Source organism: Typha latifolia, chromosome 1 (assembly GCF_019914945.1).
Source record: "Typha latifolia isolate L0001 chromosome 1, TyphaL0001v2, whole genome shotgun sequence".
Taxonomy (NCBI): Eukaryota; Viridiplantae; Streptophyta; class Magnoliopsida; order Poales; family Typhaceae; genus Typha; species Typha latifolia.
Window position 1 is genome coordinate 22,417,019 of NC_133086.1, and position 26,805 is coordinate 22,443,823.

The 26,805-nt window shown below is 36.3% G+C and overlaps 2 protein-coding genes and 2 long non-coding RNA genes across 7 annotated transcripts; 2 read left to right on the forward strand and 2 right to left on the reverse strand.

The window, feature by feature from the left end:
• Window positions 1-282: 282 nt before the first annotated feature.
• LOC140789030 (protease Do-like 9) lies at window positions 283-6,825 on the reverse strand. Of its 4 annotated transcripts, none has more exons than XM_073138613.1 (9): window positions 6,305-6,825; window positions 5,165-5,364; window positions 4,804-4,984; window positions 3,703-3,894; window positions 2,632-2,864; window positions 1,552-1,653; window positions 1,346-1,396; window positions 1,036-1,140; window positions 283-647 (listed from the first exon to the last, which is right to left on the reverse strand). In XM_073138613.1, exons 1-9 carry the CDS (start codon window positions 6,609-6,611, stop codon window positions 549-551), a joined length of 1,470 nt encoding a protein of 489 aa, XP_072994714.1. In that variant the 5' UTR covers window positions 6,612-6,825; the 3' UTR covers window positions 283-548. The 4 variants fall into 4 exon arrangements, with proteins under 4 accessions (XP_072994714.1, XP_072994722.1, XP_072994740.1 ...); XM_073138621.1 differs by having other exon boundaries at window positions 1,570-1,653; window positions 6,305-6,747; XM_073138639.1 differs by having other exon boundaries at window positions 6,349-6,491.
• A 3,654-nt stretch (window positions 6,826-10,479) lies between these two features.
• On the forward strand, window positions 10,480-15,728 carry LOC140780488 (uncharacterized). The gene is made up of 3 exons (XR_012107520.1): window positions 10,480-10,622; window positions 15,337-15,442; window positions 15,590-15,728. It is a non-coding gene; the product is annotated as an uncharacterized lncRNA (long non-coding RNA).
• Window positions 15,729-21,988: 6,260 nt separating this feature from the next.
• LOC140780471 (uncharacterized) lies at window positions 21,989-22,978 on the reverse strand. Its single transcript, XR_012107517.1, has 2 exons — window positions 22,357-22,978; window positions 21,989-22,230 (listed from the first exon to the last, which is right to left on the reverse strand). It is a non-coding gene; the product is annotated as an uncharacterized lncRNA (long non-coding RNA).
• Window positions 22,979-23,831: 853 nt separating this feature from the next.
• Window positions 23,832-25,868, forward strand: LOC140780464 (protein RICE SALT SENSITIVE 3). The gene is made up of 7 exons (XM_073126047.1): window positions 23,832-24,197; window positions 24,284-24,337; window positions 24,422-24,571; window positions 24,670-24,775; window positions 24,880-24,921; window positions 25,041-25,097; window positions 25,249-25,868. Exons 1-7 carry the CDS (start codon window positions 24,061-24,063, stop codon window positions 25,738-25,740), a joined length of 1,038 nt encoding a protein of 345 aa, XP_072982148.1. The 5' UTR covers window positions 23,832-24,060; the 3' UTR covers window positions 25,741-25,868.
• Window positions 25,869-26,805: the final 937 nt, after the last annotated feature.

Genomic DNA, 26,805 nt, shown 5'->3' on the forward strand with positions numbered 1-26,805 from the left:
TTATGCTGATGATCTATCTATTTATCCGCTGCTCATTTGTGAGGTCCTGAGATTTCATAGTTACATGTACTCTTATTAGGAAACTAGAGCCCCATACATATTCTACACCCACCCTGATGTCTGTCACTGAACAGATACTTAGCATGCATCCTCCAATCAAATATCACTTGCATTCAACATGAATAACAGCACATGACTTCACGTTTTCATCAGCTTGCAAGATTGAAAAAAAAAAACGACCTCGCTGCTGAAATGCAATTTGACTTGCTAAGATAGACTAAATTATAGAAACTTTAAGTTTGTTTTAAACAGTCAGTCAGTCTGGCATTGCAAAATATGACTCATTACGACAGCTTATTGAGCATATTACAGCTACACTATATGGCAAAATAATCCCAAATTTGGGAGATCTCAATCCCAATAAATTGCAGCACTGCTGCACTTAGCATCTTACAGACTAGTTATTCCGCATACAGCAAAACTTAAGAGAACAAAAAGATGTACAGAATGGAGCTGCATGATGCATAAGCTCCCATGGAGCTTTCTGTTCATGTCTTCAGATCATCAGACATAGCCGAAGGTATGCAGTGCAGTGTTAGAATGTCCTGTGTTGCAGCCTTTGCAGTCTCTGTTTGGAGGACTACAATCTGTAAACAGCACAGAGGGGTGGATAATCCGTTAGTTCTCCAAAACAGGACAAGTGTTCAAGATTCTGGTGTAAGAGAAACTAATGCAAAAAAGAAGAAAAAAAAGAAGATATTAGAGAGCAAAACTAGATGTGATCAATTCCTCGTAGATTTGTTCTTCCATTTGATTTTGTAAATAAACCACTATAATAATGAGTGGTTAAAGGCCAAAAATTATATCTTAAGCTCAAGTTAAAAGTTCAGCAAATTTTTAAATACATAGTACTTTAAAATGTCATATCTTTCTTTCAAGTCACACTTTGCATGTGCCATGATATCTCAAGTGCAAATAGAAATGATGGTTGTTATTGAGAGAGAGAGAGAGAGAGAGAGAGAGAGAGAGAGAGACCAGCTGGTACTCCAAATTAAACTGTAAGAACTCTTCATTGCATTTCTCTACCATGGTCGCCAAGCTTTTCAAATTCTTGACTGGTTTACCATTGAAAGCAAGTACCTGCAGAGGGCAGGTACAGGAGAAGGTCAGTCATTCAGGACTTAAGTAGCAACCAAGAATCTCAAGTATTAACTTAAGTTTGACTGCACATATGTATGAAGAGAAACTACAAAGAAATGAACGCACAGCATAACTTCTCCCTGACCAGGCAACTCAGCTCACTTGGGTGAAAATAAAACAATAGGATCTAAGGAGCTGTTCTCACCTGAGTGTTGACAATATCTTCATAACCAATATTAATATCTGACACAAGCACCTAGAAAGTATAAAGAAACATTATTTTACCATGGGAAAACTGGTAGACTTGGGAACTAAGCTATAAGCATAAAAATACTTAAAAAGAGTATCACAACTACAAATTGATTTTGACTTTTTTATACTTAAATCAATGGCATAGAAGGAATATCAAACCTGAGAAACCACTACGACCTGTTCATCGTGTGATTGTGCCATAGCATATAAAAACTTGTCCACCAATTTCACAGGTCCATTGTATTCACCATTCTTTCCATACTGATAAATATAAATAGTGCATCAGTGATGACAGAAAAGCTGCATTTCCATTAACGATGTGGCTATAAGATGAAGTAATTGCCATCACATGCATTATACTGGAGATAACATATAAACACACACTAACCATGTATCTTACTATATTAGAATAGCAAGCATTATATTTTTAAATAATAAAAAGAACAAGATTTCATACTTTGTGTCATTAACATGCTGTACTATCGAGTCCACGGTGATATTCCTCAGAAAAATATGCAGCACAATAAATGAATAACATAATCGATAAAGTGTGATAATTGTCTAAGCAATATGGTCATGCTTTCCCACAACATGCTGGCCCATGCAGAGTACCGCAACACATTCTTAGTTCAACAAAATAAGAACTATCACACATTCTCAAGATACAACAAGCATTCTTTCCAGATCATAATTTTCATTATATTTTAGGTGGACTTTGAAGTGCTTCATCTTATGTACACAATGGGTTAGAAAGTTTTCATTAGGATTTATGTCCAAAAAGTTCAAGGGTTTCCTTTTATAGGCCATTGTAATAGTGTGACAGGTAAAGTTTGGTTACAGAAGAGGGTATCAGGGAATCCTATTTGAATTGTGAACCTAAAATAAAAATAAAAATCAAAAGAGAAGAGGCTTCTCTTTACCAATTTTCAATTCACTACACACACACACACAGGTCTCTCCCCAGTCCCCTCTCTTCCTTCTCTCTCTTTCTTTATGATGTTTGCTGTGCTATCTAATCATTCTTGAATTATTACCTATCAACAAGATTTACTGCACAAAGTCTCAAACTACTATTTCGAGTAATTCTACCTTAGAGTTGCAATATTTGACAAAGGGTTACTAGTTCTATACTGACAAAAGTAACAAACTATGCATCAGCAGAAGCTTTCAGTGACTACCATTTAAGAATCAAAATATTAATAAAACTAGAAAAAATTTAAACCTAAGTAAGTCATGCACCTCAGAAATGAGATAAGGAACAGATATAGCTGTAAAAACGAAACCGGCAATAATGTAATATGATGGAGTTTTTCCCTTAATGTAAGCTGGAACAAGGCTCTTGTAAGTCCCAAGAGTTATGTTGAATTCATGAATTTCAGAATCCCGTAGAACTTTAACCACAGCTTTCTCCCCAGTGTACTTCTGAGAAACAAGGTAACTAAAATCAATGCGTTCACCATGCCTGAAAGGAACTAAAGATCAGAACAGAATAGAAGTGAGTCAGCATTAGTGATAAGTCAGTCACCTTCTTTTATGATCATCTGAAAGCCAATTCATAGATCTAAAATACAAAAAAGTTTAGAATCAAATCCATCTGTTCATTTATCAACAAGAACCAATGCTCAATGTAAAAATTGATCTACAATTTAGATAGTATTTTTTTATCATGCAACCCATCAGAGCAATATGTACAGCATCTACATAACCACATGAAATAAAATGTCAGAATCAACTCATTGCAGATTAACTAGAACAGGGTTCCATGTGTAGTACAAAGAAAATGCCTCGATGCACTGGGGTCCCAGCAGTGAGGCGTCTAGGGGGTGCAAAAGGTAAGCAGCTTACCAAAGTTGCTGGAGAGGACATTCATGTCCTGAACCACAAAATCAGGATGAATGGTATCAAGGGAAATGTACTCACTCCATGAAGTCCAAAGAAAGGTCAGTCATCTTGAACAAGGACAATTTTAATCTTTCCAGAATAGCATGGTTGTTCATTCTCATATCTAATATTAGTTCTCTACATGTTTTCCCAATTCCACTTGTTTTCTGGAATAGCAATCAAAGCTTGCACTCTAGATAGCCATCACACAGATAAGTATCACAGATATGGTAGCAATGTAAAAGAGCAAGTTGTAATCAGGTTAGCCTGCATAAACATATCAATATATCATATAACCTCAGAACATGAAAGTATGAAACAATCAAATAGATGATGCCAGCATGTCAGAGAAGGCAAGTCCCCATTCGAGAAATGGCATTACACATAAAATAAAAAATACATTTCAATAATGATATGAATTATACTGACCAGTTCCATCATTAGCAATATCAACACCATCAAAGCTAAGAATGATATCGGATGGCTTTAGAAACGCTGATTCTGGTGCAGTAGGTTCTACTCTCCGCACACGGACGCCCTTCTGGTCCTGTTTCATCCCCATTGCCTTGCGCAAATCAGAATTTTCCATTTTCTGCCACTCAATCCCAATTACAGGGAATCCTGCAGTTAAAATAATGTATGCAACAAAAAATAAGTGTGGGAAAAAAATGTATAATATGCACTCTAAAGAGAGTAAGATATTTGTTGCGTAGTGATAATAAAATTGGAAAAGGTGGGGGATTTCCACTGTTGTCCCAAAAGAGATTGTAAAGTAGATACTCAATATTGATTTAAAAGGGCCAATTAGAACCTAAGATAACATGTATACTGTGGAGTGTGGATGAAGTAAATGCTATCTACTCTTATATAATAAAATAATTTACAGCATAATGTACAAGTCTGACAAAGCATACAACAGAATTCATCATGGGTTATTAACTAGAGGCTTGCCAGGGGCAGTTATTTCTACTTAACGACATGAGGATACAAATTTAATATCTTAAAAGTTAACTCATTAATAAGTTAACTCATTAATTCCACATGACAGATCAACATACTTATCCAGAATCATCAAAGTTAGTGGATGAACAAATTGAAATAAAATTCTGTGTTGATCCTTGATTCTGCGACTAGAAAGCTACTTCTAAACAGTGTAGCACATGAATGATGGAGCATGGAGCAAATGGGATTTAATTATGATTTGTCAGTACAAACTGCATTGAAGAAAGAATGTCAATTTACAAAACAAATTTGACACCCATCAACAAAAGAGAGCTTTCTAACAAAATGCCAATTCCTAAGATTCTTCTAGGTCATTTATTGTGAAAGATCACCAAACTCCAATGGAAACATGGGAAGGTTAATACTCACAGAGACCTTATAAATGAGAACTCAAACATAGCAGCATTCAACAGTTAACTGACATGGCAAAACCATTTACTATCCTTATGTTCAGAGTAGTTTAAACTTTAAAGTACAAGTGACAATATATGAACATTTCCAATGATCCAATCTTTGCTAGAACAATACCTGTAAATTCACCAGATTTCTCGTAATCATGAATGAAGTGCATGATAACAGGAGTGGGTATGACATAGCCTATATTCTCCACATCATCCTGTTTAAGTGCCTGAAATGCTATGCCAACACATTTGCCTTTATCGTTGAATGCAGGACCACCTGAATTTCCCGAGTTTATAGCTGCATCTATCTGTCCAAAACAAAGTCAGAATTTATACAAGCACATACAAAACAGATAAACAGGATGATTGCAAAAGAAAAGCAAAATGACATTATAAGTTCAAAAATAGGTACTTCTAGTGGCTGCATGGCAAGAGGGCAATTCTTAATTTTTTTTTCCTTAAATAAGTTTAAACTAATGTCCCCTAACCTGCAGGCCTAATAGTTCTGTGGAACCATGGGCATAAGATAGAACCTCCATTCTTGAGACAATACCACTTGTCACAGAAATTGTGTCCCCTCCAGTTGGATAACCAACCACGGTAACAGCATCTTGGAGAGCAGGTAAGGATCCAAATTCCACTGGAGAAATGCCTTCCCAAAATTCATCATCACTGACAGTCAACATGGCTGGGAAAAATTGTCACATAGTTGACATCTAAATCAGAATAGCTTCTGAAACATATTATAGATCGAGGGGAATAAACAGCAAAGGCAGGCTAAAGTGCTAAACATTCTCGAGGATAATTAAATGTGACACTAGCATGCATATTAAATATCATCAACAACAGTGACATCTGCTAGCATTTTTAGCTAATCTTTTTCAACCACATTTAACAAAAAGCACATCTAATAAGTAAATAAAGTAGCTAAACTAGAATGATCAAGGAAAAAAGAAGAAGATATATTGCAACACTATAGTAACAATCTCTTCTTTCTAGGTAATCCTGAACCACATTCCTGGAATGAATTGTATTCCCCGTTTGGAGACTTAAGTGTGCAATTTGTTAATAGCCACCTGTGCATTAGATTGGCCTAAAGATGAAAAAGGAAAATTGCTTCTGATCCTTTATTGTGAAATTATCCAAATATTCATAAAATCAATAAATGGTACATGAAGCAATTCCCTGACAGCAGGGTTAAGAGCAATAAGGGCTTCAACATTCAAAAGTTGTCAAGACACAAGGTGAGAGTTAACTGTTGTAAGAAGAAAAACCCACATGACCAACTCCTAGTAGTTCAAGCAGAGTTCATGACAACTCCTCAAACATATACTGATGTTCTAAGTCAATGCCTACATGCAAAAATTTACTGTGGGAACTCCCATGCTTTAAGCTAATCTATATGGGGGCATGTCTACTAGTCAAACTTAACTACAGATAAACGTACCATACTAATTAGTCCCCACGAATTTTCAAATGAAATTAATTTTTGCCTAAGCTCTGATATATGCTAAAAGTCCACAAATAATTGGATGGAGCCGAAAAATAGAAGTCAATTTTTATTGAAAATAAAATGAAAACTCCGATACCAACTTGCAGTACAATTGATCAAATGGATCCCTTCTTACCAATATCACACTCGGTTCCAATGGCTAAAACAGTAGCGACGTACTTGGTATCGGATCCGCGCTTCTTGACCTTGACTTGGGTGTAGTGCTCGACGGAATGCGCGTTCGTCAGCACTCGCCTCCCTGCGATAACCAAACCGCTGCTGTTCGACCTGTACTGCCGCTTCATTTGCCACGGGAGCGAGAAATTAGGCTCCGTGTGCACGCAAAACACCTTCACCACCGCGTCCATCGACGGCCCCGCTTTGGCTGCGCGGTTGTCCGAATTCGACGACGAGTCCACGACTTCGCCGTTGCCGAGATCCATGGTCTCCAGGGGAAGAGATTAGGGAAAGGAGGAGACGGAGATTAGGGCTAGGGTTGGAGAAGGACGAGGGAGACGGTGAGAGGAGTGGAGAGAGGATTTTTGTGTGAGGAGTTTGGAAAGCGTAGAGGGGAAGGTGAAGGGGAAAGTGCTCATCTCTTTCTCCATTCTGTCGCTCTCGGGCGCGCGCGTCCCCGAAGAGTTTGATCTCGTTGATGACTTGACTTCGAAGGAAAACTATATTTAAATAAATCATAAAGTAACTATTTTTCTTAAATTAAATTATAATTATCTGATATATAAATAAATAAATAAATAAATTTTTAATTGATTATAATAAGTTAAAATAATAAGTACATAATTGAAACACATAAACCTCCAAATACACGTATATACCACATGGGTAAATTCCTCCGCATCACGTGACCTGTTAGTAATAGATTTTCACAAGGCATATATTGTTTGAGTCCGGATACAAGTTCCACAAGCTACAACAAGCCTTTAAGATACACATCCAAAATAATCATAATACCCTCGCAGAGCCTCAATATAACTAATAGAAATAGTCATAATTGATATAAAGGAAGTTACTCCTTGCTATCCGCATCTACTTCCCCTAGTTCTGAAATGATACCACACCGCATCTACTTCCCCTAGCTCTGAAATGATGCCACCAAGAGGTGGTGAGCACACAGCCCACGCCGCCGGCAGCCCGCCCTCGAGGTCGGCGTCCCGTGACCCTCACTTGTGGTGGATGGCTAGCCGGAGGGAAGGGGAGGGAAAAGAGAGAAGGAAATCGAGGAGAAAGATGCGGCCACATCAAGGTCGACGGCACCGGCGGCACAGCCACGCGACCGGCACGACAGTCGAGAGGGGTAAGTACAGAGAAAGAAAGAAAAAAAAAAGAATTTACGAGGGGGTCGCGCAGTTGGCTTCGTCGGCTCCGGCGTCGACAATTTGAGAGAAGGTGAGGGAGGGAGAGATAGTGCGGTGGGGGAGGAAATAGGGGAAGGTTGGGATGGTGGCATTCATGGCAAGAGAAGAGGACGAAGAAGAAAAAGGATGGGGTGGTAGGGGTTGTGGGTCGGTTTTTTTTTTTATTTCAGGGTGTTACAATAATATTTTGAACTACTACATTTTACAAAAAAAAAAAAGATAGATTAAATTACTTAACCACCATGGATATAAAAGGAGCTATTAATATTGATAGACAAAAATTGTACAAGTATAATAGGAAAGCACCGTCGCATGTACATCCGAAACTCACAATACAAGCAATTTTGTAAGTCAATCAACAACTTTATTGATATCGCAATAAGTATGGGAGGTAATTGTATGGTATAGCTATCATTAGGGACGGGCAATCCTCCACCAATGAGGCTACAAACCAGGGCGGCTTATGAGACCCTTTAATAGACTTGACCCATAGTAGTGAGTTTGAGGAAATGATAAGAGAAGCAAAACCATGACTACGAATGGCGATGAGCGCTTTTCGTCGACTAAAATGGTTATCAAGAAACATAGAAGCACTCCTTGATGAGCCGAAGATAAATTCAACTCCACCCGACCGAGAAGGCACCATGAACGAGCCATCGATATTAAAGCTTGATGAGCTCAATGGAGGCGGTTCCCAGCGGATGAAGATATTTACAGTAGAGTTAAGAGAAGGCGATTTGTTGATACGATCTCACCTTTAGGCTAAGATTCGATCTCTCCCGATTTTTAGATTTGGATAGGATCTGATAGGAACTTTAGAAATAGATCCAAAAATATACAGTCATCAGATCGACGTGAAATTTTGATATGTTGTAGCCCTGGAAAAGAACTTTTTAGGCATATCGAACGGTAGGATCTCGAGATATTATCCGATTAGTAGACAAACATCAAGGAGTCCATCTTTAGATCCGTGGATGGAGGCATGAGATCCTTGTTGATGGTGGAGGATGGTGGACCGACGATAATGGGGTGGCACTGGTGCATAAGTGAAGGTGGAAAGATTAGGGATGATGGAAAGGGTTAGGGTAAGATGATAGATAGATTGGAAGAAGGGGGAGGAGTGAGCCGCCCCTAAGGGACTAGGGTGAGTGGCCGGTCGAGCGGGGTTAGAAGCGACGTCGTCAGGGAACAAGAGAACGAAAAAAGAAGAGGACGAAAGAGACAAAGGCCAAACTCAATTCATTCAATAATCATTTCATGGTTGTCATCCACACATTTAGAGGTTAATCAAATAATTTTAAATTGGTAATTATTAACCCTAAAACAGTAGATTTTTGCCGACCGCGTTTGAACATGCCCGACCGCGTTCGAACGCATATTTTGCGTTCTCTGTATGTGTGAACGCGATGCAGGAGTTCGCAGGTGCGTTCGAACGCACATTTTGCACTCTCTGTATGTGCGAACCTGATGCAGACGTTCACAAGCGCGTTCAAACGCACTCCACCCACGTTTGAACGCAACATACAGAAAGCTTATTTTTTTATAAATTAAATACTAAAATAAGAATAAAAGATATTTCTAAAGTGTATCCATACTCGAGACGACTTCAGTGAAACCCGAATCGTATCATTTGTACAAGCCTCATAGCACTCCAAATATTCTAGAGAATCACATCAATGAGAGAATAGAATAAGGATCCATATGGGTTGGAAAGGTCTCCCTCCCTCACCCAAAAAGCCATTATCCATTCACCCAATCTGATGGTAGAGCGCTCAAGATTCCATAGCATTTTTAGGTTGGACCAGATATTGACAACATAATTACAATAAAAATAAAATAAGTGGGGTGCAATTTTCTCAAAAAGCCCAACAAAGCGAGCAAGCATGGTTTGAACCCATGCCAAGGTGCAGAGTCTCTCTGGTCGGGAGACGATTCCAACAAGGCTTCTAGAGAAACATCTTAATCTTTGGCGGGATAGAGAGAGCTCAACCACATTTCAAACCCTTTCAACCCAATGGGGCATATAGTTTCACCTATCTAGGATAATGATAAACACTTTTAGCTGTGGCTAGATCCAGTGCGTGCAGGCGTGAGACGCCTCAGACCTAATAATTCGGGCTTCCCCTCAAAAGGGAGGCTGACCTCAAAACCCAGTCTAAACAATACCAACCAGATCTGTATTACAAAAGGTGGGCTGGAGAGGCAAAGAATAAATCCAAGGGTCGCTTACATCCATAGATCTGCCGTCTTTGATGATTTTGAGGGGCCCTTCCTTGATAACATAAGAGGTTTCCAATATGAGGCGTCTGCTAGTGGCAATTATTAGGTCTGTGCTAATTTGGTCATGGGAGAAACGGGTCATATTTAACCTTCTCATCAGAATAATTAAGCCCAGCAAAGACTTGCTTAGCAGCAATGGCAATCCGAACAATTCACAAATCACGTACAACCAAGCCGCATGCATGCTTCGGGTGAGTAACCACATCCCATCCAGGTAAATGCAAGCCGCTATAACCATGACCATTCAAAATACTACTGAACTATATAGTAATGGCTTATCATAAAAGTACTTTCAAGTAGGGTTAATGGCTTATAATATTTTTCTTTCTTATTCTTATCTGTCCGCCCATTCATGAAAGGCAGAGAAATTTTTTAATTTTAAAAAATTGAGCATCTAAGACGCTTTATTTGAGGCTACTAATCATATGCGAACTGCAAAAGCTATACTATATAAATATATAAGTAGAAACCAATGGTTAGACTCAATGCTAACATAGACGTCGAAACAAACACACCCAACCCAAACAAGTCATTTATTATAAGTGCCATTTGACATCAAAGAAATCACTTTAGTAAATGTTTGCCACGTCAATATGTGGATTTTATATTTGAGTGAGACGGGCTCGGGAACGAGGCCCATCCCAACCCGCCTGACGTTCATCTTTACCGTTGACGTTCGGCTCGGGAGATTACCAAAAAAAATCTCTGCGGGTAATTTGGAAAAGATGGGAGCCGCGGAATTTGAAGAGCTCTTTGAGCCGAGCAAGAAGCGCGTCAAGAACCCCTTCGTCCCCATTGGTAATCTTGTTTAGATTCTTCAAACAGATCGTTGTTAGATGCATTGCTTTCGTCTTCCTTAGGGTTTTTATATGATCTAATGTTGAGCGTTGTTAGGGTTTTCTTTTCTTGATCCGGTCTTTCGCAATTTACCATAAAATAGCTCGATTTAGATTTGTGGTATTTCTAATTTCGTTCTTCTCTCGATGTGAGCTGACATGATGTCGGAGGTTTGTTGGTTTATTTATACATCTATGTGATCTGATATCTGGTGTTGTCAAGAAATTGTGTCTTTATCTAATCTTTCCTATGTTGGTACCCAAATAGCCCAAGCCAGACGTAGGATACATCTCATTCAGTTATTCACTAAAGATTGTAGTTGCGCTGCTAGCTTTAGGGTTAGGATATTAGGATTCGTGGTACCGTGCTTGATTGATTTCACGCAGTTGCAAGTTCTCTCAGTCATGTGATAAGAAGTTCTTCAAGAACTTACTGATGTGTCAATATTTAAGCTGAAAGACAAAGGAAGAGATTTCCAGCACTAGGCTGCATTCAATGGTTACAGGAGAACTAATAGACAGAAGTAAAGTTGTATAGCAAGTTGTAAGAAGGATCCTTAATTATTATTTTTTGGTTTATTAGAATTTGATTAATGGAGAGGAATCGTGACTATAGTAGAATTAGTGAGTTTTCCTTAATTTATACTAGGTTCTTCTTCTTTACTTTTGTGAAAAATCTAACATGTTGCTGGATTGACTGAAATAGTCTTTGCTGAGTAGTTCATTTACAGTTTGCACTTTAAACTCTTCATTGAAATGCAAGATGTGTTGATCTGCTATTGTCTGACGTGGCTGCTTTATTTTACTTGTTCTGAGACAATCAAGACGGACTTTATTACCCTAATTTGGCTGCACTAATTTAAGGAAAGGCTCAGTGGTCTCTTAGATCTTGTTATTGTGATGGAGAAATTTGGCTAATGGACAGTCATGGAAGTGAAGTTTTTTCCCCTTATTTCCACCATCTGAATAACTATCAGAAATATCATAATGACTCCATTTTACGAGCTTCTTATAATACTATATTCACATTTTTATTTAAATCTTATGGTATTGCATATACCCCACTTATCCAGAAAAGCTTTTCTTTCTTTGAACTGATCCAGCAATCTTGAATTTTTGTTCACATTTTACATGTCTATTCCTATTGAGCATCTCGTACCAGCTTTTGATTGTCCATTCTTTAGGTTTTGCACCTAATATTTTCCTATGTTTGTCTTCTATCTTTTTCATGTTTGCCTTTTATCTATTCTTTTCTTGTATCAGTCTCTTTTTCTTATTTCTTTCATCTGTACTTTATCTTTGTCTGTTTTGCTTTATGCCCTTTGCTGTTGTTATGTGATCCTTTTCTGTCATTTATGGTATTTCATACAAGATTTTCTTGATTTTCCTGCTTTTGTGTATTTTTCTCTCTGCTTTTCTTCCAAATTCTCAATATTCTCTTTCCATTATATGCTTTCTCTCTTCTGCTACTTCTATATTTTTAGTGTATCTTTCCTGAGTTGAAATTTAGTGTTCTTTATTTCCACTTTCTTTTTAGCTTGATTTTCTCCTGAAATGCTGGTTTTGGTTTTCATTTTTTCTAAGGCTTTTTTTTGTTTTGTATGGGTTTTAATTTGTTTGTCATGTTTTATTGAAACCAAGTAAAAGAACCTTTCACTTCTTTCACTCTTATCGATGTCCTCTTACTTTAGGTACTTTCTTTTATTGTGGTATTTTGCTTCTCTATTTAAATTATATTTTATGAAGCATCACAGTTCTTTGTTTTGTCTTCTTATATGTTTATGTTTTACTTCCCTTCCCTTGTTTGTACATTCATTATGGCTGTCTCCTTTTGCTTTTCTATTTTGTTGCCGATGATTCTTCACTGAAATGATATTAGAGCCTTTAGTTTAACTTGTTATGTTAGCATGATTCTGTATTAATATTTGATGTTAGTTTTTTATTCATTCTTATTATCGTAAAACTGTGCTCTTGTGGATTGGATTACGCTTGCAGATTTTGTGCTTTTGTCCTTTATTAGAGGTATCAGTTGAGGAAATTGAGCTCTTCCTTTTCCATTCTAAGAAACTTCAGATTTTCACTAGTGATATTGTTGTCTTATTTACATATTTCATTATTAATCCAATCATTTATTATTTTGTATCTTGTTGTTCTTTATTCTTTTATTTGTTATTGTTGTTGTTTCCTGTTGATTTCCTTCTCTCTAATTTTTTTCTCACTTGTTAGTTTTGGTTTTTGCTGTAATATTTCTTTGACATATGTTTACAATTATATAATGATTATTACTTGATATATTATGCCTATTATGCCACTGTTTAATTATTTTCCAATGCTGTTCTTGTTTTGCATAAAGGAGTATAACCTACTTATCCTATATTTCATATAATTTTTTAGAATTTTTATAAGTAACTAACTTGACGTTAAGTAAATTTAGAATTTTTATATAATCTTTTAGAAATTTTATAAGTAACTAAATTTTTATGAAATTCCTATCTTTTTGCCTCAGTATTGTTTCTTTCTATTTGTTTTACTTTGCTGATTAATATTTTTCTAATTTTACCTCTTTTTATATTCATTGAGCCGTCATTTTCTTTTATGGGCTTTTCTTGCTTTCTACTCTGCTTCATTGTTTTTCCTCTTTTTTTATTCTTAGTAATTTTTCATTATGTGCCAGATTATCTGTAATTTTCCTGTTCTTCTAAATTTTTTGTTCTATATGTTTGAATGTCTATATAAAATATTTCTCTACATAGTTTTCATTATTTTGTTATGTACGTAGTGCGTACTAATATTTTACCAAAATATGCTGATTTTTGTTTATGTGTTAACTAATTATATTTTAACATTTGTTGCATCTAAGTTTCATTCTTTTTATATTTTTTGGGTATACAGTTGCTAGGTTTTCACTATTTGTACTTGTTTTTACAAGGATATGTCTTCTAGCTTTGCTATTGGGGTTTAGTAGTTATCCATTTTCACTAGTATATAAAATTTGGTGTTAAATTATTGAATTAAACAAAGTTCCTCATCTTTCTGCCTCCTTTTTGTTTGTTTTTTTTTCATTCTGTTATATTTTTCCTTTTTATATATTTTAAATTTTTATGCATATTTGCAATTTTTCTTTGTATATTCTTCATGGGACTTTCTTTTTTAGACTCTTTCCTTTTATTTTTTGTGCGTGAGTTTTTGTTGCCATCTGCTTTTAGTTCTCATTTTTCCATCCTCTTACAAAATTATGCTTTGTGGCTAACATTTTGCTTAAAATTTCTATTTACATTTTCTCTTTATTGGAAGGTCCATTCTTTTTCTCTTAGGTGAGCAAATTCACCTCTGCCTTACCTTTTCCTTTTTTTTCCTTTTCTAGCTTCCTATTTTCTCTTATGATCTCCTTTTCATTCTTTCATTCTACTTTAAGTTCTATATTCAGTCATTTCTGTTTTTCATATTATGGTAGCGGGCTCATTTCTGTTTTTCATGTTGTATTTTCTCTTTTTGATCTTTATCTTTCTTTCTCATTTTCCTTTTCTTCCTGGTTTTGCTAGAATCTTTAAGGTTGAATGTTCTTGTCTTGTTTCTGCTGTTTAATCATCATCTATCAGCAATTCATACTATTTGTGAACGTTTATGTAAGCCTTCATTAATACTGTAGCTCTTACTGTTCAACAAAATATTGTTGGCCAAATTTTCTCTGAATTTCTTTATGGTCTATTAATTAATCTTTGTTTGGGTTATTGCTAATTTGCTATACTACCTTTAAATTATGTCTCTGTTCATTGTGTTCAAATTTATTTGTTTATGTATTTATTTCTTAGCTCGTTTACCCATTATTAACCTTTTCATGTATTTATATTTATTAGTTAATGTGGTTTATCTAACCTCTTTCATTGTACTTGTTCTGCATACAGAACCATCCTACTTTTTGCTATGCTTTCTATGTTTTCTTTGCATTTCTATTTGCAGCTGAAATTTGTGGTTAAAATTACTAAACTAAGTTCCATATCTTTCCTCTTCCATTTTGTTTCTTTCTCACTGTTTTTTCTGATTTAGTATTTCTAATATTTTTTCTTATTTTAGTTATTTCTAATTATGTCCACTTTTCATTGTTTTTTAAATTTTCTTATTTTTATGTTTTTTTTTCTGATGTGTTCTTTGTTACTTTTCACGACATTTTCTGTTTTCCAGCTGCAAATTTTAATTGCATGCTTTCTCTTTTTCCTCTTTTTATTTGTCTTTCATCTATGTATCTATATTGCAAATCATTTGAGGCCCTTCATTTCCATTTGTCTTGTTAGCATGTTTATGTAATTCTGCTTTCATGAATTCAATTTTTCTTGAAACCTTCTTTGCATTTTCGGTTTGTTTGAAATCAGTTTTATAAGTTTTTTATGTTTTAGTTGAGAAAATTTACCTCTTGCTTTCTCTTCCATCATTTCTTTCTTTTCTTAGCTTCCCAATTTTCTTTTCTAATTTCCTCTTCTTTCATTTTTCCTACTTCAAGTTTGATTTTCTTTTTGTGTCTTATGATTTTTGACTCTTTCTATTTTTCTTCTCTGTTGTCTTCTGATTTATTCATTCTGATTACCAACCCGGTTATGCTCATTTTTACGTTATTTTACTAGATTAGTGTCCTATATTAACTCCTTAGCATTTTTGTTTTGTTTTGGGAAACTATGAAGTTGGGGGAGAATCTAAAGTGAAAGCATTTAACTTGGATCAGTAAATAGGGACTAGTGGACTCATTATTTACTTCTGGCACATGTGTAATCAGATTTGCAACTCCAGGTATAACCTTTTTTTTTGATAATTCTGCTTTTTAAAAAACAACATGGGAGCAATTTTACATGTTTCAAACTAATTAATTGTGTGCTTGGAAGTAGTGTTATAACTCTCATTGTGTTTACATGCAAATCTAATGTTATAGTTCCACAGGTGCACTCCTAACTGCTGGTGTACTCACCGCTGGTCTAATTAGTTTTAGACAAGGAAATTCTCAGTTGGGTCAGAAGCTGATGAGGGCCCGTGTTGTAGTTCAGGGTGCAACAGTTGCTTTGATGGTTGGCAGTGCTTACTATTACGGTGAACAGCTTAGGGGTTCTAAGAAAGAATAGAGCTTAAAAACATTACATTGTCATGCTTTAGATCATGCTATGCTGTCTGTATTTGATATCTTCCTAAGGGATATTTTGCATCAACATTTGTCCCTGTAGGCAATTCTCTTTGCAATAAGATGCCAGTGACTACATCAGCCCCAAACATTTATATTTACCCACAGTTCAAGGCAATAAAGTTGTTGTTGGTTGTGTAGCATACTAAAATCCCTGTTTTATGCAATCTAATGCTAGTATACCTGGAGTAATATATTGTCTCATTCACACAATAGTATAATACTGCTCTAATAGAGCATTATAATCATCTTTCAGACTTCTCTTTTTTTTCACTCATCCATTCATCTACAATCCGCATTATTATTATATTCACATGTTCATCCATTCCTCAACTCGAATGTTTACTGGACCATGATAAATCCCAATTAAGGTATCTGTAGATCATACTCGGTATGGTAGCACTCTGGTATCCATAAGCATTTGCCAGAAAGTTTGAATTTGGAGTTTCTATTGCTGGTCGTGATTTGTCTAAAGAAGTTGGCTACATGGGCCTTCTTGCTGGGCGAAATATTATTTTTTCTGTTACACCACTTCATGCTTTCCCATATTCTGGTTCTAATCCAATTCCATTGTCTTCATGTGCTTCTGCCTTTCTTATCAGCATATCTTCTGCTGCATGTAGTTGAATCCATCTGTTTGCTTCCGTAGTGTACTCATTCATGAGAAGCCTCTGACTTTTTCCCATACTAGTCATAATAATCGCCAATTTACTGTTATAAACAGGTCTTTTCTTTATGGGGTTGGTAATTGTTTCAATCTTTAGGTAAGAAGCTGTGGCTACTTTCAAAAGCATATGCTGTTAATGGTTTAACCTTTGTCTTTGCTTGATTTCCTTCTAGATGATTGCATCAACACTACTACCTTCCATGATGTCCTCTCACATTTGGGTTTCTTCTTGACAAAAATAAGTATAGACAAGAATTGAATATCTCTGTGCTTCTATCTTGTTCATAGACTGCTTGCAAGTTGCTTCCTTTTATTTGTAAAAAAATCCCTTCTCAACCTAGATTTCCTTTGCTTTCAAATTTTACTTTGCATATCCGCTGTGGCAGCTGTAATCATTATTTAGAGAGGTTTGTATCACATCAAGTCATTAGTCCCTACTAGGATCAGGCGATCAGCTATATGGATCATTTTCCTGCATTTAACTTTATTTAGTATGAGGTTCTTTTTCTTAATGTAAATGTGGTTATGTTTTCTCATTCACTATCTCACTGCTAGTTTTGGTCTCCTTTCCCCCTATGACACATACTTCAATTAAAGGACAACTCGGTTTTGAACATACTAAGCTGTGTATTCTTATGAAAACAAATTATGCACATGAATGAATAGGTTTGGTGAAAGTACATGCTACATCTATGTTAGTATCTACAAATCATAGTATGTGCATAGATCTTGCTTTTCTGTTGCCACATCTGGCGTTAGTTGTGTTGCAAAAAATTCCCCAAGTGTATTGAAAAGAAGTTACTTTCTTGCATGCAATAGCCTTCAAAATGTCTTATACCCCCATGAGTAGTATTAGGCTCTAAAGATTGTAGAATAGTACTGCTCATAACCCAATGCATCTACATTTTCTTGATTCCTCTGGTAGATTGGGTTTCTCTTGAAAGTTGAGACTATCAGAACTAATTTGGACAGTCTTCAAGTTTTGCATAGTTTACACTTCAGGTAGTTTTGATGCTCTATGTTTTCATACAACTAAACTTTTCTCAGATGATATCTCTCTCAATCTTTATTTTCATTATGTATAGATCGATTCTCTTTATCTACTGAGATGTTCTGAATATGCAACATATGTATTCCTGGTTATTTGGTGGTCTTATGGATCTCTTTATTTGCAAGTGTTCTCACCTATCAAGATTCAGATTTTTTTTTCTATATTGTTTTAGAATTGGATGCATGTAATATGTAGCACATAGAAATTTAATATGGTATAGTTGATTTGCTTTATATGCCAGATATTCCGCAAATGCTCTTTTAGCAATAGCGCATGAGTAACTTAACAGGCTTTATACCTTGTCAAAGACTGGTCTCAAGATCCATATGCTGGACTGAAATCAGGTATTTAAGATGATCTTCGCAGAAATCTTTTTTCTTATCTAAAAAGAAAAGGAGAGGAAAGGAAAAACATCTTTTGTGATGGAAATAAGAAATTTAAATATATTACAAAACATGTTAGGAATTTTATTCGTATGCAGGTCCAATTAGTTTTGAAGTTTAAACAAATCCTTGCATCTATATTGATATCATAAAGTTCATATCCACTTACTGTTATGTTCTATTCTTGTTGAGTTCAATTAGTAGGTCCTACCTGTTTTCGTTATTTCATTGGGATTTTTGTAAAGTACTGGGTTCATTTTCTGAGTTAACACATTGCTTTAGTAAAAGTGACACAGAGAAAGCTGACTCAATTTAGCAGATCATTAAGCCAAAGTTTGCTCTCCATGATTACCTTTGTACTGTGCGATCAACCGTAAGATCTTTTGAGCAACAGGTTAGTTTATCACTAAACTGCTATATAGCTGTAAGCAAACCCTTTTTTTTGGTTGATGATAAAAGTAAGCAAGCATTTTCAATGACCAACACAGAGTGACTAGAGTACTTCCATATATATTTCTCTGAAGTGGATGGCAAGCCTGGTTGGGCCCACTGACAAGCATTTAGGGTTGTTAGTGTACCCAATAATTGGAAAGGCATCACTAACTCCTCAGATTCCATCACCCCATTAGAGACTGCATATTTTCCACCTCTCCCCTGGCAGCCTGCAAGGGATAATCCATTATTGCCACTTGGTGATGTGATGGGGATTTCATTTCAACCCTCTCATGCTACCAAACCATGTACTGGTGTATTCCACATCTTTGTTCTTTGGTGGGGAATCCATCAATCAAAAACAGCACAACAAAGAGTAATCCAGATAATCCAGAAAAGTCCATCCTTGAAGCCACAATAATCTCCTCTCTCCATGTGCCATCCCTTCTGTAAAGAGGTGAAAACTAGTAGGTTGTTTGTTGGCATGAGTTGACATTTGTGCTTCTGAGCATAACAGTAAAGCAAGAAAATGAGGGTTAGATGGATAATGTCTGCTGCAAATGGCAGGGCCATACTAGTAGTTGGATGAAGAAACCTTCCCACGGGACATTTTTTTTGATTGATTTGATAGGGGTGTACACATTTTAATTTCCTAACCTTAGGCCATAAGCTATCTCCTAGTCGTACTAGCTCAAGGATCATTTTACGATCTCAAATGTGCCACAGAGAGTAAAACATTTTCACTAATTATTGTTCTTTTTTTTTTTTAACAATAGATTATTGTGTCGGTTCTTTATGTTGCTTAAATATTCTTCTTCTTTTTTTCTTTTTCTTTTTTTTTTGTGTTGGATCAAAGCTTAAATATTCTTCTAGCACTAGCAAATGTTGCCTCTAAATCTGACACCCTAACTAGCTCATTATCTGTACATGTCAAGGAGTGGGGTGTGCCCCCAATCTTTTTTTTTTATGTCCTTACACATCCTTGTTGGATAATCGGGCCATATATTTATTATAGTTCATGGCCAAGTAGGTTACTCTACCGTGAACTGAGCCATAGATGCTTATGCTCATGCGAATCTCGAGATGAATTGGATGGTTGTGGCACGTGTGCAGACAATTGGCTGCATGGCACTTTTATATTCGAGCTTGTTTTCCGATGAAATGATCTTATACGACAGCTTTTCATTTGTATCTGCAATTTTCCATTTGACTTTGCATGCATATACGCCTCAATTTGCAGCGACGTTTTTATTGAAGTTGCCACTTTTATTTGGCTTTCCATGCACATGCGCCTCAATTCGGAGCGACTCCTTTTCTTTTTTCTATTCCTTAAACCTGTTTTCAAGTGAAGTTTTCTTATATTACAGCTTTTATATCGAGTTATTTATTAAAAAAAAATTAATGAAATAATAAAATTGGACTTTTAAAATTGAATGCTTTTGTTCTTTATACTATACACATATATTTTTTTTTTAAAAATATTTTCTTGTGTAAATGCCTCGAATTTCATTTGTACTTGTGATTTTTTGTTTTGTTTTGTTTTCCTTTGCATGCCTATGCACCTCAATTCACAGTCCCACGTGGAAAAGGCCATATTGATGTGGTGTCGCCAATGTGATGATTGTTTCTACATACATTTACATGTCAGCATGATCTAAGATGACACACTCGATCTTGTAAAAAGCCCTGTCTTCCGAGTTTTCAGTTTTCACTGGCAATGGAAACATGTCAGTGCCATGATTTGTGGTGGGGCACCACAAGATCACCCTCTTGCTAGTTAATCAGCAAAGTGCCAGCTAATAGCAAGTAAGGTATAGCAGGATCAAGCTCCTACAACTTGTCTCCAGGCAAGCTAATGTCAATTACCAGTGGCAAAATTGCCAAAATGTTTGTTATCTGTTACATCTCCCCTTATAATGCATTTCCCTTTCAATGCCCAGGGAAAAGAAAGCATCATTTGATTGACACCATCCAATCAACATATGCACCAAAGATTTCCTAATACCATGATATCAAAAGATCAGGGCCACGCTTTTATTAAGCTTCTGGTTTCTATTCTGCACCTTACGGGCTATCAGAGTGGGGGTGGGGGCCAGCCAATATTTTGACAGTCCCAAGTAGTTGCAATTCTAATTCATTTTTTCCTCCCTTTTTGCCCTCTTGATTATATCATTGATGCGAACCCACGCAAGGGCCCATAAGCTAGATAATGAAGGCCTACAGACCAAAGTACACAAGGAAGTCGAATAGATCACACCGACCTAATTAGGCCTAGTATACTTTTCCAGAGCTTTTGACCAAACTAGCCATCTACCTAAAGCTCAATATTAAAATGTTTGCTTTATTGAAGAGCATTTTATTTGAAAGAGAAATTACTAACAAGTTCAGATACTTAGTTGAATCTCTTAGTATTTCATATCTGAAAAATAAAGTGGTTTACCTAGATAAATCACTAATAAGTTGTTTAATATTTTGTGTAATTTATTTTGATGAATAAAGTTTAGGAGAGAGACTAGTTTAGTCACACACACACAAAATAAAAACCTCTACTTTTTCATGCTTCTTCCACCGGTAAAACTTGTGGCAACCTGCACTACTAATAATTGGTAGCACAGGTATGATCTACTTAGGCATACTATAGCTCCTTAAATAGAGAAACCCAAAAAATTAAATTGAATATTACCACCTCATAAAATCATAGATAATATATATATATATATATAATACTTGAAGGGCAAAAAAAAAAAAAAAAAAAAAAAAAACACTTGGACTTGACATAAGCATCACAGGTTTAGAGTCTGCGTACATGTTCCGTGCTATCAAAAAGATATATACAGGTGTCATGCTGGCTTGCACACCAAATGGAGAAGGGAGTGAGAGAGAGAGAGGGAGAGCAACCATGAATAATCTCCTAAAGAGAGACCTGTTTTCCTGCAGAAAGGCAGGAAAAAGGTTGCCACTATCTTTTCAATTGGGGGGAGTACATGTAAAGCTTTGTAAGGCCGAGATTGTGACTAGCAAAAGGCTTCACGTGATCAGTTTGGAGTTTTTCTCAGTGGAGAAGTTGGAATTGGCAGCACTGCCTTGAAGGTGCATTGACCAAACCACACTTCCATCAATTCTTCCTCTTCTTCTTACAAGACTTATATATTATTATTATTATTATCATTCTTATATATATATTCTTACTATTTAGGTATAGTTTACTTTATAAATAAAATTAATTTTAAAATAAATAAAGTTTATATTTCAAACATAATTATTTTTTTATTCACTTGTATTTTAAAATAAGAATTTAATAATTATCTTTGATGTGATGGAAAATAAAGGAAAAGATAAAGAGTATCCTGAATACTTTTTATTTTATTATAGAGAAAGTTGATGGGATAGATATGAAAAGTAGATTAATAATTTAATTAGTGCGCGTAGTACAATTTTGATAAATAGTATTTATATCTTAGAATGGAGTTATATAATATTTAGCTGTTATTCTGAAATAAATAATTATATTTTAGAATAAAAAATAGTTATTTCTAAAGTTAACGAGGCAGTGTTTACCTTCTAATCTCGTTCCTTTTTATGAGTATCATCTAATCTTTGAGTTATGTTTGGCATGTGGGAGATCCAGATGTGCTTACTAGTTTTAATATTTTAGCTGTTATATACACCTCATAAATCTGCCAGGAACTAGAAATGGATGAAAATAAGATCCAGATGGGAGAAAACTACAAAGGATCCATCTATCTCTAGGAAAATGATGCATAAAAGCCACCAACACCAATGACCAAACTGGTAAACATTTTTACTGGATTCCAACACTAACTCATGCGTTGCCATGAGGAGTCAATGGCATTCCATGCGATCATCCATGTACTGCGGACAAGGAGCCAAAAGGAAAAAAAATATATATACATATATATATAAGAAACTGATAAGATAATTATTCAATTCTAATGAGACACTTCAAGAGAGGTGGAATAAAAATAAAAGCCCATCTACCTGAATAAATGTTCATTCTAGCAACATCCAACGTACCTAGCAAGTCGAATAACAGAGAGCAGTGGCTTCTTCCATGGGGAAATTGAGCAAAAATGTAGGAGGTTAGGGGGTTTGCCTGCTTTGGTGGGAGTAAAATTATTGGTTGGTCTGCTCCCTTGTCTGGAAATTTGCTCATGATGTCTCTTATAAAGCCTTATATTATATGATCTCAGTTTTAAGTGGGATGATCTGAGCCTCTATTTGGGTTGTTAAAAGGGAAAAAAAAGGAGGAAATGGAATGCCACCTTATCTATGCTCTTTGACCAAACTCCTCTGCCATTCCTTCCACCCATACCCATCTATCCATCTAACAACATTGTCTTCCAACATCCATACAAGCAAAAATATAAATAAATGAAGACTGGTAGCAAGAAACAAAACAATGAAATCCAATGTGATCTCATCACCTCCAAATCCCAAAAGAATCCCCCTCAATTAATCCCTACCCATCCACTTATGTCACTCTCTGAGAGGTTGTAGCTAACTAGCCATGCACATACTGCAATACAACACCATGAAAAGAGGCATGAGAGCATTTAACTTTAGGCATTGAGGGGTGGGGGGGTAACAAAAGAAAACCTTTCTCTTTCCACCCAGAAAAGAAGGCAGATAGATTGAAAAAATATATATATTCATTGGGATTGGTGTAAGTGCATGTCCTTGTCATGACCAAAGCAGTCTGTGCTTTTGGGTGAATGGTAAGTTGGTAACTCATTCATGGTTCTTTGGGACTGTACCATGGAGTCTTTATTACGTTCCATGAAGAGTCAAGGCCGTGGCATGATGTGGATTAGACTTGTAAGGGGTTTTGAGTGATCATCATGGTGTGGGTCAATGCAGTCAAGGCCTGGCTGAAGAGTTTTGCTTTCTGTGTCAGGGGGGTTAAGACATGAGAGAGAGAGAGAGAGAGAAAGAGTAATGATCTCTCTTTGATCACCATACCTGGTACAAATGCTCCATTCCATTATTGAAAAAAAAAAAAGTTTGACGACAAAAAAGAGATCTTGATAATCGAATGTCATAATGTTTGGTAAGTGATTCATTATATATTCTGTCACTTGGATGCATGAAGGAATCTCATGATACAAAATCTTGGGCCCATTCACTTCTCTTTCTTTTTTTTTCAAAAAAGAAATGATCAACCTTTTGTGACAGAAATTGAGATAAAGAGAGCGAGACAAACACAATGAAGCGCCTCTCAATTGGAGTGTAGAATTATAAGGTTGATATTGCTCAGATCCAACCATATAAAAAAAAGAGCAGGGGTTTAGCAAAAAGTCTAATGATGAACAGTTTTGAAATAGGGACATGAGGTAAAGGGGGAGGAGACAGTTGGGACCCGAGAAACAAGAAGTGGGGCCTATCCTGAGGGCAATTTGGTAATTTAAAGCCCATGATTAAATACTGTAGCTGAACTCATTCAACAGACACATGGTAATAGAAAGAGAGAGTAGGAGAGAAAGAGAGGAGAGAGAGAGAGAGAGAGAGAGAGAGAGAGAGAGTAGGAGAGAAAGAGAAAAGAGAGAGAGAGAGAGAGAGAGGTATATATTTAAGCAAGAATGGTTCCCTTAGTGGTCACCTTACCTTACAAATAGGAGGATATATAGAGAAGGGGGAATTAGAGGTGAACAATTCATTCTCATCCAAAGAGGTCCTCTTCTTCTAATGGAGGAACAACTCAATCCCTTAGCTGTTACTCATCTTCTTCAACACACTCTGAGAAGCTTGTGCATCCATGACAACTCTCAGTGGGTCTATGCTGTGTTCTGGAGGATCTTGCCAAGAAATTATCCACCACCCAGGTGAGTTTAGATAGCACATGTAAAAAAAAAATAAAAGATAGCTAGAAAGCAAGATCTTCTGATGATTTTTATTTCTCTTTTGAAAGATGGGATCTCCAAGGAGGGGCTTATGACAGAACCAGAGGAAATAGGAGGAATTGGTAAAATTTTGAGATATCCTTTTACAAATATATTTGCTAAATTGTAGCTCTATACTTGACTTCTTTGTTCATACATGTTAATAGGATTCTAGTATGGGAAGATGGATTCTGCAATTTTGCAGCTTCCACAAGTGAGCAAGGAATGGTGGGTGACTGTGAAGTGCAGCAAATGAGAGGCCTTCAACCTGAGCTCTTCTTCAAGATGTCTCATGAGATCTACAACTATGGAGAAGGGTAAGTAGAAGTTTCATATTACAAATATATTCTAGTATAAAAGTATTATTTCAACTGCATATAATAATATAATACTACTCCCCTTTAATTTATGCCAGATTGATTGGGAAAGTTGCAGCAGATCATAGCCACAAATGGGTGTTCAAAGAACCCAAAGATAATGAGATCAACTTCCTCTCTGCTTGGAATAACCCTGCTGATTCTGTAAGTAGCTTTGCTCTTGCTTCAAAGCAACTTTATCAAATGCCATAGCTTCTAATTTCAATGGCAATTTCTTTTCTTTTTTTCCCTTTTTTTTATAATTCCAGCATCCAAGGACATGGGAGGCTCAGTTCCAATCTGGTATCAAGGTCCACGAAACAATAATTAATACTTAATCATACTGTTTCCTTTTTAATATCTCCCCCTATGCATAATTGTATGCTAATTAATTAGTTAATTAATTAGTATATGCTTTGCATTCATGCAGACAATTGCTTTAATAGCAGTCAGAGAAGGTGTAGTACAACTAGGAGCTATGAACAAGGTAATCTCTCTCTCTCTCTCTCTCTCTCTCTCTCTCTCTCTTAACACGTGCATGGTATTATCTTATTCCATGCATGGCTATATATATATGTGTGTGTGTGTGTGTGTGTGTGTGTGTAAATCTTAAGCTTTTGCTCTTCATGACCATGAAGGTAGTGGAGGATCTAAGTTACGTAGTTCTACTTCGTAAGAAGTTTAGCTACTTGGAGAGCATTCCTGGCGTCCTCTTACCTCACCCTTCCTCGTCGTCGGCGGCTGGGGCAGCGGCGTTTCCTGTGAGGATGGAGGGGTGCAGCGTTGGACCGGGATTCGCGCCCCCGCCACCGATGGAATTCTACGACCATTTCAGCAGTCAGATTAGGATCATGCCATCGATGAGCAGCCTTGAGGCGCTCCTCTCGAAGCTCCCGTCGGTTAGCCCAGGGCCGTCCGGTTCGTCGTCGCCGGTGTACTACGAGATGCCTGTGATGATGTCGTCATCGCAGAGGCCGTCGCCGGGATTGATGGGGATGGCAAAGGAGGAGATAGAGGAGGAGGAGGAGGAGGAGTATGGGGGTGAGCAAAGAGGGATGGAGTTGGGTGGGGAGAGTAGCAGCTCTATGTCTTACTATCTCAATGTGAATAAACCTAGCGAGGGGTTCTAGGAATTAAAGTTTACTAGTTTCCAAATTCCAATATAGGGATTTAATGGGTATAAATTTAGAGAAGTTTTCTGGTCTTGTATTGAGATGCATCTCTTGTTTCGATATATAAGATCTAATCTTCTTTCTTATATATATGTTTTGAGGAAATTACATATAACAAGTTACTCGGTATATTCGTTAGCAAGTAAGAGGTTTCATTTATAAATTATATAAAAGAGAGGATTTTATTTACAATATAGTTTTGGTATTTGTGTATCGAACTATTACATTACAACGTCGTGCAATTCTCTATGTTTTGTTTCACCACTTAATAAAGAAGCTACTTTTATTTTGCGTTCGTGCCATGTCTTTATACTTGATATTTGATCGATAAGGACTTCATATATGATCTGAGCTCATCATCTAATCTTCAAAATGATGACAGTTTTTATTGCGATTCTTGATTTAGATATATATATTGGATATGATCAAATAGCTTCAAATTGTATTATTTTTTACTTATGTTTTAAGAAATAAGATAACTTCTGGCAGATGCGTTCGAACGCTTGATTTGCGTTCGCATATTCTGTATTTTACCGTTCGAATGCGATCAAGAAGCGTTTGAATGCACGACGAATAAATTGAGTTGTAATATAATTTGTTTAGAATTTTCTAATGATTGACTAGCCTCCAAATATGTGTAAAAGCAGTTAACATGGAATTATTGATTATTGAAACTTGTTTTGCATCTAGGCTTTACCCAATCCTTCCTCCCCCTCAGAATCCAATCTGAGCTCTTGTCTACGGCCGAGGTTAATCATCCGTCACTTCTCCCTCTTCACTCTAGCTACCAACCATATCTAGAAGCTCACTTCTCTCACCTCATCTTGTTTATGGCACTAACTCATCCACCATAGCCAAGTCCCACAATTAGCTATGTTACATAGTAAACAACAATAATAACAAAGTATTAAGAATAGGCACTCAAGCACAATAAGCGAAAGAGGAGATAGATCAATGTTCTAGAGACAAGCCTCTTTCTTGGGCAACTATGGCAGCATTACAAGTATAACTGCATGAGTCTTG

Coding starts and splice junctions, on each gene's coding strand:
- LOC140789030 (XM_073138613.1), bottom strand. CDS start 6,611: ATGGATCTCGGCAACGGCGAAGTCGTGGACTCGTCGTCGAATTCGGAC. Junction 4,985..5,164: donor CAGAACTATTAGGCCTGCAG/GTTAGGGGACAT, acceptor TGTTTTGGACAG/ATAGATGCAGCTATAAACTC. Junction 1,141..1,345: donor AAGATATTGTCAACACTCAG/GTGAGAACAGCT, acceptor TGCCCTCTGCAG/GTACTTGCTTTCAATGGTAA.
- LOC140780464 (XM_073126047.1), top strand. CDS start 24,061: ATGGAGGAACAACTCAATCCCTTAGCTGTTACTCATCTTCTTCAACAC. Junction 24,338..24,421: donor AGAGGAAATAGGAGGAATTG/GTAAAATTTTGA, acceptor ACATGTTAATAG/GATTCTAGTATGGGAAGATG. Junction 24,572..24,669: donor ATCTACAACTATGGAGAAGG/GTAAGTAGAAGT, acceptor AATTTATGCCAG/ATTGATTGGGAAAGTTGCAG.